The 12669-nt window shown below is 45.5% G+C and overlaps 1 protein-coding gene across 1 annotated transcript in view; it reads left to right on the forward strand.

Moving 5' to 3' along the window:
- The window catches only part of LOC132092399 (ryanodine receptor 3-like), a 94058-nt gene that overhangs the window by 60681 nt on the left and 20708 nt on the right, over positions 1-12669 (forward strand). Inside the window, exons 73-78 of the mRNA XM_059498619.1 lie at positions 99-195; positions 8912-9024; positions 12037-12088; positions 12194-12253; positions 12385-12484; positions 12567-12646. Of these exons, the coding sequence (XP_059354602.1) occupies positions 99-195; positions 8912-9024; positions 12037-12088; positions 12194-12253; positions 12385-12484; positions 12567-12646 (502 nt within the window). The remainder of the gene's footprint in view (positions 1-98; positions 196-8911; positions 9025-12036; positions 12089-12193; positions 12254-12384; positions 12485-12566; positions 12647-12669) is intronic.

Raw genomic sequence — 12669 nt, forward strand, 5'->3', positions numbered from 1 at the left:
CAGATGAGGCCATGGACTGTACATCTTCCTCTCACACCACAGAATGCACCTCCTTCCTTCATCTTCCTCTTAACCTCCCTCTCCCCCCCACTCTTCAGGCATCGCTCAATTAACCTCTACCTCAGTGGCTATCAAAGACTTTGGATAGAGACAGAGGAGTACTCCTTTGAGGAGAAGCTAGTGCAGGACCTGGCAGTAAGTACCGGGCGGGCATCTGCGCTGCCCTGTGTGCTGTGTGTGCCTGCTGGTGCCTTCTCGGCGGCCGAATGCTCTGTGGCCAGCACTGTGCCCGCTAAGGTGCGGGAGCACGTCTCTGCCCGCCTCATGTACTCATCCTGGCCTGTGTTCAGCTCTGCTGGTTACGTGACACACTACCGACCGAGGCACAGCAGCCAAGGCATGCATGAGTTTCGGCTGAGCCTCAGTTCCCGCCATCTCACTAGAAAAGCAGTCCGTTTCAGCGCAGCCGTGGTAAGAGGAGCGGACGTTCCCCGCGACGCTCTGCTTTATTCTTTGGGTGTCGTCTTTCTTTCGTAAGTCTCGTTTGTTGTGAGAGTCGGTGGCATGTTCACCTCATGTAGAGATCATATGTCAGCTAAAGCTAAAGTAAAGCAGTTTTAACGCAGTAAAGCAGTAAATCGACCCGCCTGATTTGCGCGTCTTAAATGAGAATATATAACATATTATTATTTATATTTAGTGCTGTCAAACGATTAATCGCGATTTATCACATCCAAATTTAAAGTTTTGTATACATAATAAATGAGTGTGTACTGTGCATATTTATGTATATATAAATAAAAACACATGCATGTATATATTTAAGAGAAATATTTAAGTTTAAATATTAAATATATATATAATATAAAATATAATATATATATATAAATGTATATATAATACAACATTTTCAATGTATATACTGTATGTCTGAATTTATATATATATATATATATATATATATATATATATATATATATATATATAACAAAACAAAAATGTTTATTTTGGAAGCGATTAATCACATTTAATCATTTGACAGCACTATTTATAATGTATTTCATATTTAGCAGGAATTCTTTTGAGCGCTGATGAAATATTTAATTACTCTGGAATAAATTCTTAGTAATATTATTATTAGTATTATTATTAATGGTAAACTTTGATAATTGGGCATTCAATTATTAACATCTTGTGAAGTCACCCTTTTAGTAATATTTAATATTTGTTTGTTAATGAAAAATGTTAATTTGCAGCAGTATGTTACACTTAACACACATTACAAAGCCATTTCCATTGCCATGTGAATTTGCATGTTTATCCTGAGCTGGTCATTGGATCCTGTGTAATTCTGGAGCATCCAACAAGGCCCCAGTGACCATGCTCAGGCCACTATGTCATCCCATCAAGTGTTTCTCAGCTGAGGCCCAGTGGACGTCCAGGATCCAGCAAATTTAGCCCAGTTGTGCAACACATCTGATCCAAGTAAAGTCACATATCAGTAGTTTCTTAAGTTTAAATATTGGATTTAAAGTCGCTTCACAAGGCCTGAACAGAGAAAACGTCTCAGGTTACGACTGTAACCTATGTTCCCTGAGAACAGGGAACGAGACACTACGTCAGAATGACGCTTTGGGGAACGCCTCAGGCGTGACAGGTGTCTGAAATCACTATCAAATCACGGCAATCATAATGACCGGCGACAGCCCGTGAATCATTAACGTGAATGATTAACGTGCGACCTGCAAGTATAAAAGGGAGCCTTGCAAACATGACAAACATCCTATCGTCTGAAGGGACTGTTGCAGGCAGGCCCCGAGGCATGGCAGGAAGACGTAGTGTCTCGTTCCCTGTTCTCAGGGAACATAGGTTACAGTCGTAACCTGAGACGTTCCCTTTCGAAAGGGAACTCTACACTACGTCAGAATGACGCTTTGGGGAACGATATACCAACGCCACCATGCTAAGGGGAGTGCCTGCCAAGCGGCAGTGACAACTGACAGAACTAGCAAATTCAAATGAAACGCTAGAACCACTCACCCTCAGGTCACACTGGGCTGTCAGTGACAGCACTCCCTACGGTCATAGCCCAAGCTATATGATACCACAGAAAAACCTCCATAAACATAGTTTTAGTGAAAGGTCTACCTGGGCCTGCTCAAGGGCCTAGGACCACAACTTCAACTTCTTAGAAGGGGTCCCTTCTAGGGAATGTGGCTAGGGAACCTGAGGGAACCCCAGCCAGTCACTATTCAGGGGAACGTGCCACCTGAAATGCCACCAGGCAGGCCTGACCTGGTGTCACCATACAAGACACTATAGTCTGGCCACTTCCTGTCTGTCCGAAGACAGAGCCTCTGGACACTTGCCTTTAGGAAGGCATCCAACCCGAGGGACTGCGAAGCAGGCAGTGAACCACTCGGACCGGATCTCAGAGACGGGATATCCTGGAGAGTATGACTCAGCATAGTGCATTACAACCCTTGCCAGCGAGGGGAGTTTCTCTACTCGATCCACGGATCAACCCAGTGTTTGTGTTTCAAAACACTAAGGAGGCCTGTGAGGGCCTAAGGACTGATCTAACTGGGAGGCCTCATGAGAGGCCTACGACAGACTGATCAGACTCAGGAGACCACATACTCATACTGACCCTCAGTGAGGGGAGCATTAGATCTACCTGGTAGGCAACCAGGCTGTAGCAAGATAAAGAGGTTCCAGGAGGGAACCCGTAGCAGAGAATAAAAACTTGAGTCGAGCCAGGGCGCAAGCTCACCTTTGGTAGCTGCCTGATAAGGTCTGCTAAACTGAAAATAAGCGGCCACTAGCTTACAAAACCCAGCACCACTGTGAAACTACTCAGGGAGACCTGGAGAGGCCTACTACCTGACAACCACAGTATGTGGGAGCTCACCATCAGAGAGGCCTGGTGCAGCCTACTATCTGATAACCATAAAACGTGAGAGCTCACTTTCAGAGAGGCCTGGAGAGGCCTACTACCTGAAAAACCATGCTCAGTGGAACACACAGTAAGTGGGAGCTAACCTTCCAAGGAGGCCTGGAGAGGCCTACTACATGATAACCACAGTATGTGGGAGCTCAACTTCAGGGAGGCCTAGTGAGGCCTACTACCTGATAACCACAGCGCATGGGAGTTCACTTACAGAGAGGCCTGGAGAGGCCTACTACATGACAACCACAGTATGCGGGGGCTCAACTTCAGGGAGGCCTAATGAGGCCTACTACCTGATAACCACAGCGCATGGGAGTTCACTTACAGAGAGGCCTGGAGAGGCCTGCTACATGACAACCACAAAACCTGGGAGCTCAACTTAAGGGAGGCCTAGTGAAGCCTACCACAGTACATAGGAGTTCGCTTACAGAGAGGCCTAGAGAGGCCTACTACCCATTACCAGAAAAACCACATTAAGTGGAAACTCAAAGTATGTTGGAACTCAACTCCAGGGAGGCCTGGTGAGGCCTACTACCAGAGAACCATGACATGAAGGAGCTTACTTTCAGGGAGGCCTGGAGAGGCCTACTACCTGAAAACCACAGCTGACAGTGGGCCAGACTGGCAGTCCAGTTGACTGTCTATGGGGCTTTGCCTTCAGGGAGGCCTTATGAGGCCTACTACCTGATAGTTCAACCTCAGGGCCACTTAGTACCACAGTATGAGGGATTCAGCCCTCAGGGAGGCCTAATAAAGCCTACTACCTGTACTCCACAAAAAATGTGGGAGCCCATCTTCAGGGAGGCCTGAAGAGGCCTACTTCCTGAAACGGTCTAATCAGCTGGATGTGTACTGCTGCTGGGGACTCGCCTAACAGGGAGGCCCGGTCGAGCCTACTAGCTGATAGCGAGTCTTTCTGCTACTTTAATGAACACTGCTGGAACCATACTAATAAAAAACTTTCCTAAAGTTTTGACCTAGTGTATGCTCCACAATGTTGTGACCCACCTCCGAGGAGGCCTGTTAAGACCTACTACTCGGTAGTGAGTCTTCTGCCCAAACTACCAGGGCCAACCACCAAAGGTGAGCTGGCCTAGGAGCCCTATCTTAGGGGTTACCCAGTCAAGGAGGCCTGCTGGGGCCTACTACCTAACTGTGCAGCCTTCAAGGCAGAAAAACTGTTACTACAGCGCTTACAGCATCCTGGTACCTAATCACATTGCCAAAGGCAGTGTACTCAGCAAAAAGCAATACCCTCATAGCAGGGGAGTACAACATACGCCACTCTGCCTAGTGGAGGCCCCATTTTAAGGGCCTACCTACTAAATGCAAGGGCATCAGCTCATGGCAATGCTCTGGCTTCAAGGGAGCGGAGTTCAAATACCGGAATGAAATGTAGTTAGAACTCCCTGCTCAACCGGAGCCATCATGGTGTGAGGTAGATAATACAGAGCTGAGAATGGATTACTCAAAACTACCCTGCGTTAGCGGGGGAGTAACACCATATGCCCCTGAAATGTTAGACAGGGAGCGGGCCTGCAAGTGGCTCCAAAGGGTGACAGGGATTTGTCCTGTGCCCAGCCTGGGGGAGCGGAGCTTGCTTGCAAGCCAACCAACTTTCACCCATCGTCCGAGCGGTTCAGCTCAACGGGCTGAGTGGAGCCAGCTCTAGAGGCCTAAAAACAAGTAGCTCTGTTCGGCAGGGTCTGGCAAACTATCACATCGCAGAGCGAAAGACAGCCTGACCCGCCTGAAGGATCATACCTCAACTACCACCCTGCATTACTCTATCACCCCTGAATGCAGTGAAAGGGGCGGGCTTTGGCCAACAACTCCCATTTAAGGGAGGAGGCTGAAATCTCGGGGAGGAAGCCTACACATAATAAAATGCGGCAGCTATACTTAGCAAAACGCCTCCAACATCCCAAACATAGCCTAGGCCAGCTACAGAGGCGGCCCGGGTTAGGGCCGACCTACAAGCATAGATCTACCTGAGGGCTCGGAGGAGCCACAGCCTATTTGATTGAGAGGCTGTGAAACACTCAACCTACTGCCAGGGGAGCGAAGTACTCAGGATACCAATGTCACAAACCGAAAGGTAGGACATAAGATCTATCTGAAGCGCCAGCGTCAGTCTAAACCTAAAGTAAAAAAGTTTTTTTTTTTTTTTTTTAGGAAGACCAACTACTCTACCCCTAGGCGGCTTAAAGCCCTGAGGCTAACATAGAAATGAGTGGTGGCCCACCACGCATAAAAATGTCATGACAGGAAGGCCATCACCTACTCACATGGGAGTCAAATCTTTTTTTGAGCTTCTCCCTAAATCGTTCTAGCCACAAGCTGGGGGGGGGGCTTCAGGGCCCTGAAGTTCCAATACCTCACCTCATTGCTCCTCTAAGAATGACTCCCTAGGTCTATACAGGGAACAAGGTCTGTAGAGAAATACAAATCAGTGTTAGTATACACACAGAAATTATATTAAAAACCAACCAGTTCACCTGCGGCGTGCAGAGTGAAGACTCGCCAGAGAGTTCTCTATGAACCTGGGGGCCATCACTTTACATGCCTGAAAGAGGCGCTCTCACCAACCAAGCCGAGGCGGGCCATCAGAACCTTGTTCTCATCATAGACCCAGCCCCAGGCCTGGTGTAAGAAATGCCTGGGGAGTCGGGAAAAAGAGGAGAGGGCTAGGATAGTAACAGCCCTCCAGGAGATGATCCATCACTAACGCTGTGATCGTTTGTACTGGATCACCTCCCTCAGATCCTTCTTTTTCCTGCGGGAGTCACGCCTCCTCTGTGACCTGCTCCTACATGGAGGGGGTGCACGAGAGGCGACACTAGCTCTCTGGCCCTGTCTACAGCCCTCAGGTCGTGAAGGGCCAGGCTCTCCCGCCTGTCTGGGCTCGGATCCGGATCTCAGCGGTATACAGGTCTTAAACGCAGCTGAGCGCGCCTTCGCCTCCCTGAACTTTCCAACCACCGCCTCCACGGAGGTGCCAAAAAGTTCAGAGGGCGAAACCGGTGCATCAAGGAGAAAGGCCTTCTCTTTCTCCCCGATGCCAGCCAGGTTCAAACACAGATGCCTCTCCGTGGCCACCATTGCCGCCATCGATCGACCGATCGAAGCGGCAGTCTGTTTAGTGGCCCGGAGAGCAAGATCTGTGGTGCGGCGCAGCTCAGCCACCGCCTCAGGGGACAGCCCTGCCCCCTGGTCGAGATCCCCCAGCAGGTCGGCCTGGTACGCCTGCAACACCGCCATAGTGTGCAGGGCAGCACCGGCCTGACCCGCTGGCGTGTATGCTCTGCCATTCAAACGCGCTGTGGTCTTGAGCGGTTTGGATGGCAGGGCTGGAGCACTCAGTGTCGACGCCCGCCCAGACACGAGATGGTTCGCAAACGTCTCGTCAATGGGCGGCATCGACACCTACCCATACTCGCCGATCCCCTCAACATCAGCGAAACTAGCCCGCTGATGTCGGTGGATCCGAGCAGAGTATGGGTTCTTCCATGCCCTCTCGATCTCAGTAAGGAGATCAGGAAGAAATGGAAGGCTCGCCTGAGCTGGTGGTCTATGGCCGGGGAGAAATCGATCGTCCAGCCTGCCACGAACAACTTCTCCCCTAACGCGCCGCCATGGCAGTTGCAACCTGTCAGTGGCGCGTTCCATTACATCCAGCAGCTCAGCATACACGGGGCAGGGTGGCTGAGAGGGCTCAGGGTCCACCTGAATGACCTCCTCATCATCCATCACCTGCCCGTCCTGAAGAGCATCTGTTGCAGGAACAGTAGGAGAAAAATCCTCTTCGTCATCCACCTGCAACTCACCCTCGTCATCCGCCGAATCATCTGAGAGGTTAACACCCCTCTCAAGACGATCGGCGAGATCCCTCTGGGAACCCCATGACGCGAGTCGCCGCTCTGCCTCAGCGCGAGCGGGACCTGAGCCACGAGGTACAGATGGTGAGCCCTCCTCACTCGAGAAGAAGGCTAGACGAGAGCGGAGCGTTTTCAAAGCAAAACGCTCACAGTTTGCACAGACAGCTCCCTCAAGAGCCGCCTGTGCATGCTCTTTGCCCAGACAGAGAACGCACAGTTCGTGTGAATCACCCGGCGTCAAATACCTTGGGCACGGATCCGCACACTTCCTGAAGCTTTCAGCCTTCTCCGTGTGTTTCATTTTCTTTGCCGACTTTTCCAGCGATATCAAACAGACAGTCCCTGAAGACGAAAAGGATGTTTGTCATGTTTGCAAGGCTCCCTTTTATACTTGCAGGTCGCACGTTAATCATTCACGTTAATGATTCACGGGCTGTCGCCGGTCATTATGATTGCCGTGATTTGATAGTGATTTCAGACACCTGTCACGCCTGAGGCGTTCCCCAAAGCGTCATTCTGACGTAGTGTAGAGTTCCCTTTCGAAAGGGAACTGATCTTGATTACATTTACAGTAAGTGTGTCTTTGTGTAAAATAACTGCATGTCTAATTTAAATCCATAGCCTCTTGCAGCAAAATCAGGAAGCAAACTATTGGAGGCATAATGGTGAAAATGACTGGAATGAAACTAAATTGCATAAATTATCAAATGTGTTTATTTCATATGTTTGTGGTCAGAGCAGGGAGAACAGCTTTTAGTGTTTTAGTGAGGAAGTGTATATGATGTAATGGTTTGATTTGTAATACTGTAGAAGTTATTTGTTTAGGGCTGTGCACCATTTAGAATTGAGAATTTAGCTCCTAAATTTGAACTGGAAGTAGAACAGAAAGCAGAAATGTAATTGTAATTTGAATTTAAGGAAGTTCAAAGAAATTCATAGTAGTTTTTTAAAACATTTTATTGTTTCATAATGAGTTACCCATAAACAAGTTATCATACATGCAATGTATGAAATATTTTCAGAAACACTAGATAATGATCATTTTAATGTAAGTCTTATTTTCCAGACTGCTATAATTGATCTCTTCAAACAGTTTACAAGACTTACCCCTCTTTGCACCGCAAGCGTGAGCGGCGCGCGAGCAGCGTGTATTTTTTTCGGCGTCCATGTTAATCAATGAGTGCATTGACGTGAGCGTCAAGCAGGAGCGTCGCGTGAACAGCAGTGCAGCGGGGGTTTCGGTGTCCGGTCTATTTTTGCTGTGCTGCTCACGCTCAATTAAAGTGAAAGCACACTTTTGAAGGACAATAAATGTGATTTAACACAAAACGTGCTCAAAATGCACAGAATAAGCATGTCAAGAGTTTTAACAACAATGCCGATGTCTAGTGTTTTCACAATTATGACAGAAAAGAAAATTAAGTATAAAGGTATATGTATTTACCCATTTAAACTTTTTAATTAATCATTTTGGGTGAAAGTATGGTGTATTTTTATAAAAACAAATGTTGATAGAATTATACCCATTGTTTGAAATGGTTATACTGTCTGCCGAACACGCTTTGCAGCCGCTGCTGTGATGCTGTACTTATACGCTTCCAGTGTGAATACTCGCGAGAGTCTGCTGCTGCAGTGACGATGTAGTTGCGCGGACGCTAACGCACCGCTCACGCTTGCGGTGTGAAAGAGGGGTGACAGTAGAAGTGATCTGCCATGAATAATTTGCTGTTGTGTTGACTACTGTTAAATTTCTTTGTATTGCAATTCACTAATTTCCTTTGCTCCTTGTTCCAGTTCCTCATCCTACAGGTCATGGGCAACTGAATTCAAATTTACACTTAATTGAAAAGGGAGCCAATTCTTAAATTCTGAATTTAGCCTAGCCCTGGGTAGAGAAGCATGGTTTGAGTGAGAGGATGATTGCAGTGTTAGAGTGTGTTCGTGCATCATCAACAGCTGTCACAGAAAACAATGTCTATAAAATTAGACTTTTGATTATAGTTATAGGAAAAAAGCTGGAGTCAGAAAAAAATGCTGATTGTGGGAAATGCTGTTTTTATAACTTCAGTGGCTCTTCCTGCAGAAAACTCACATGACTGTGGTAGAGGAAGAAGAGGAAGAAGAAGCTGAAGTTCAGCCAGACCCTCTTCATCAGCTCATCCTTCACTTCAGTCACAATGCTCTGACAGAAAGAAGGTGACGTTTTCATATACAAGTACATAGATGTAAATACTTACTATTTAAAGGGTTCATGTGATGTGATTTCAACTTTTCCTTTCTCTTTGGAGTGTCACATGCTCTTGGTGCATAAAGAAGATCTGTAAAGTGAAGTCTCAAATCCAAAGAGATATTCTTTATCAAAGTTAAGATTCAACCACACCCTTCCTAAAATGCCTCATTTAAAACACGCCCCCTACGTCACGATGAGGGAAGATTTGCATAATGCTGCTCAAATGTTCATGCAAAGAAAGAAGGCGTACCTTTTATTCTCGCTGTTGCCGCCGTCGCCATGTCGTGAAGTTGCTGTGTGTTTCCTTGTGAAAGTGAAACTACTTTGTTTGGCCTTCCAAAAGAGGACAAAACTAGAAATTAGTGGTTATTCCGATGTGTGCAGTGCATTTTATGGAGAAGTTTTGAGCAGTGTAGAGTAGCACTTGTTGTTTGTTATTTCTCCGACCACAAATGCAGACATGGTTTTATGTTTACGTGGTGCGATGCAACACTACACAATATGTAAAAAAAAAAAAAAGACAGTATAAGTCAGCGGTTCTCAATTCCAGTCCTTGCTCTCCCCTGCTCTGCACATTTTGTATGTTTCTCTTATCACTTCAGATGTTTGTTCTATTCGAACATAAGTGCCCTGCGAAGTGGACATCACAGGATATTCTGCCATGATTCCACTTCGAAGTGAAGTTTGTGAGACATGAATTTAAATTGTATTTTATTACAGAGGTATATGATGTCACACTTGTCCGTGTGTGAAGACGTTGCGCAGCGCAATTCTGTGAATGAATGTTCCGAAGTGAAGTAATTTAAACTAACTAAAACAAAAGATTTCCCCTGCTCAGGGAGTAGAGAGCAATGAACACTGTGTAGGGACCAAGTCAATGGGAACAGGGTTCATGCACGGAGCTCACTTATAACTAGCTGATTATCTGAATCAAGTGTGTTAACATAGAGCTGGGGGGTGCGAGGACTGGAATTGAGAACCGCTGGTATTGTCATTATAATCCGTGATTATGTCCCCACTGGATGCAACAAATGCCTCGTTTGTAATGGGTTTTATTGGTTTTGTCTTGTCGTGCTGGGACACGTATCACAGTATGGTTAGGGGCGTAACATTTCCGTCATGCTTGAGACATTCGGCAAATCACAGTGCACTGGATAACTGGCCAATCAGAGCACACCTCGGTTTTTTAGAACGGTGAGCTTTGTAAAAGTTGAGACATTTCAGAATGGTGGGGCATAGAGGAGAAACAAAAATGTACAGTCATGGCCAAAAGTTTTGAGAATTACATAAATATTGGAAATTGGAAAAGTTGCTGCTTAAGTTTTTATAATAGCAATTTGCATATACTCCAGAATGTTATGAAGAGTGATCAGATGAATTGCATAGTCCTTCTTTGCCATGAAAATTAACTTAATCCCAAAAAAACCTTTCCACTGCATTTCATTGCTGTCATTAAAGGACCTGCTGAGATCATTTCAGTAATCATCTTGTTAACTCAGGTGAGAATGTTTACGAGCACAAGGCTGGAGATCATTATGTCAGGCTGATTGGGTTAGAATGGCAGACTTGACATGTTAAAAGGAGGGTGATGCTTGAAATCATTGTTCTTCCATTGTTAACCATGGTGACCTGCAAAGAAACGTGTGCAGCCATCATTGCGTTGCATAAAAAAGGCTTAACAGGCAAGGACATTGTGGCTACTAAGATTGCACCTAAATCAACAATTTATGGGATCATCAAGAACTTCAAGGAAAGAGGTTCAATTCTTGTAAAGAAGGCTTCAGGGCGTCCAAGAAAGTCCAGCAAGCGCCAGGATCGTCTCCTAAAGAGGATTCAGCTGCGGGATCGGAGTGCCACCAGTGCAGAGCTTGCTCAGGAATGGCAGCAGGCAGGTGTGAGCGCATCTGCACGCACAGTGAGGCGAAGACTTTTGGAAGATGGCCTGGTGTCAAGAAGGGCAGCAAAGAAGCCACTTCTCAGCAAAAAATATATCAGGGACAGATTGATCTTCTGCAGAAAGTATAGTGAATGGACTGCTGAGGACTGGGGCAAAGTCATATTCTCCGATGAAGCCCCTTTCCGATTGTTTGAGGCATCTGGAAAAAGGCTTGTCCGGAGAAGAAAAGGTGAGCGCCACCATCAGTCCTGTGTCATGCCAACAGTAAAGCATCCTGACACCATTCATGTGTGGTGTTGCTTCTCATCCAAGGGAGTGGGCTCACTCACAATTCTGCCCAAAAACACAGCCATGAATAAAGAATGGTACCAAAACACCCTCCAACAGCAACTTCTTCCAACAATCCAACAACAGTTTGGTGAAGAACAATGCATTTTCCAGCACAATGGAGCACCGTGCCATAAGGCAAAAGTGATAAGTAAGTGGCTCGGGGACCAGAATGTTGAAATTTTGGGTCCATGGCCTGGAAACTCCCCAGATCTTAATCCCATTGAGAACTTGTGGTCAATCCTCAAGAGGCGGGTTGACAAACAAAAACCCACTAATTCTGACAAACTCCAAGACGTTATTATGAAAGAATGGGTTGCTATCAGTCAGGATTTGGCCCAGAAGTTGATTGAAAGCATGCCCAGTCGAATTGCAGAGGTCCTGAAAAAGAAGGGCCAACACTGCAAATACCCACTCTTTGCATAAATGTCATGTAATTGTCGATAAAAGCCTTTGAAATGTATGAAGTGCTTGTAATTATATTTCAGTACATCACAGAAACAACTGAAACAAAGATCTAAAAGCAGCAAACTTTTTGAAAACTAATATTTATGTAATTCTCAAAACTTTTGGCCACGACTGTACAATATGTGAAAAATAGTGTTTTTTAAAACTTAAACTGCATAGATACATTTCATTACTCCAAATAATATAGATATTGTTTTAACAACATCATATGACCCCTTTAAATACTAACTCAATAAATAAATACTATTCAATAATAGATAAACAATGGTCTATTTTTTTTTTTTAGTTTCCTAGAAGAGGATCCACTCTACATTGCTTATGCTGACATGATGGCAAAGGTCAGTGTTGTATTTAATGAAATTAATCCTTAATTTATATCAGTCCTCAATTTGTATTGTAAATATTTTAAAGAGTTTCAGTTGAATCAATATTTTAATTTATAGAGCTGTGCCGAGAATGAGGAAGAGGAAGAAGAAGAGGAGGGAAAAGAAAAAACTTTTGAGGTATGAAATTCCTGTTTTTTTAATTAAAGTAGCAAAAAAAAAAAAGTAATTAAAAATAATGCATACGATGGACTTTCATGGACTGTAAGCAGTTTAAATTTCAACTCTTTTGTCGTATCATCGTATCACAGGAAAAAGAAATGGAGAAACAGAAGATTCTTTACCAGCAGGCCAGACTTCACGCCAGAGGGGCTGCTGAGATGGTGCTACAGATGATCAGTGCCAGTAAAGGTACACATCTGTATTTCTGCCCCCTTCTGCTCTCTCTAAAATCTTAATGGGATTTCCTAAAGCAGCATTTGTTTGATTGCAGGCCGACTTGGACCCATGGTGACTGGCACCCTTAAACTGGGCATTTCTATCCTAAATGGAGGCAACGTTCTTGTCCAGCAGGTAAAGAGCTTGACTGGCTAGAT

The sequence above is a fragment of the Carassius carassius genome, chromosome 18 (assembly GCF_963082965.1).
Source record: "Carassius carassius chromosome 18, fCarCar2.1, whole genome shotgun sequence".
Lineage (NCBI taxonomy): Eukaryota > Metazoa > Chordata > Actinopteri > Cypriniformes > Cyprinidae > Carassius > Carassius carassius.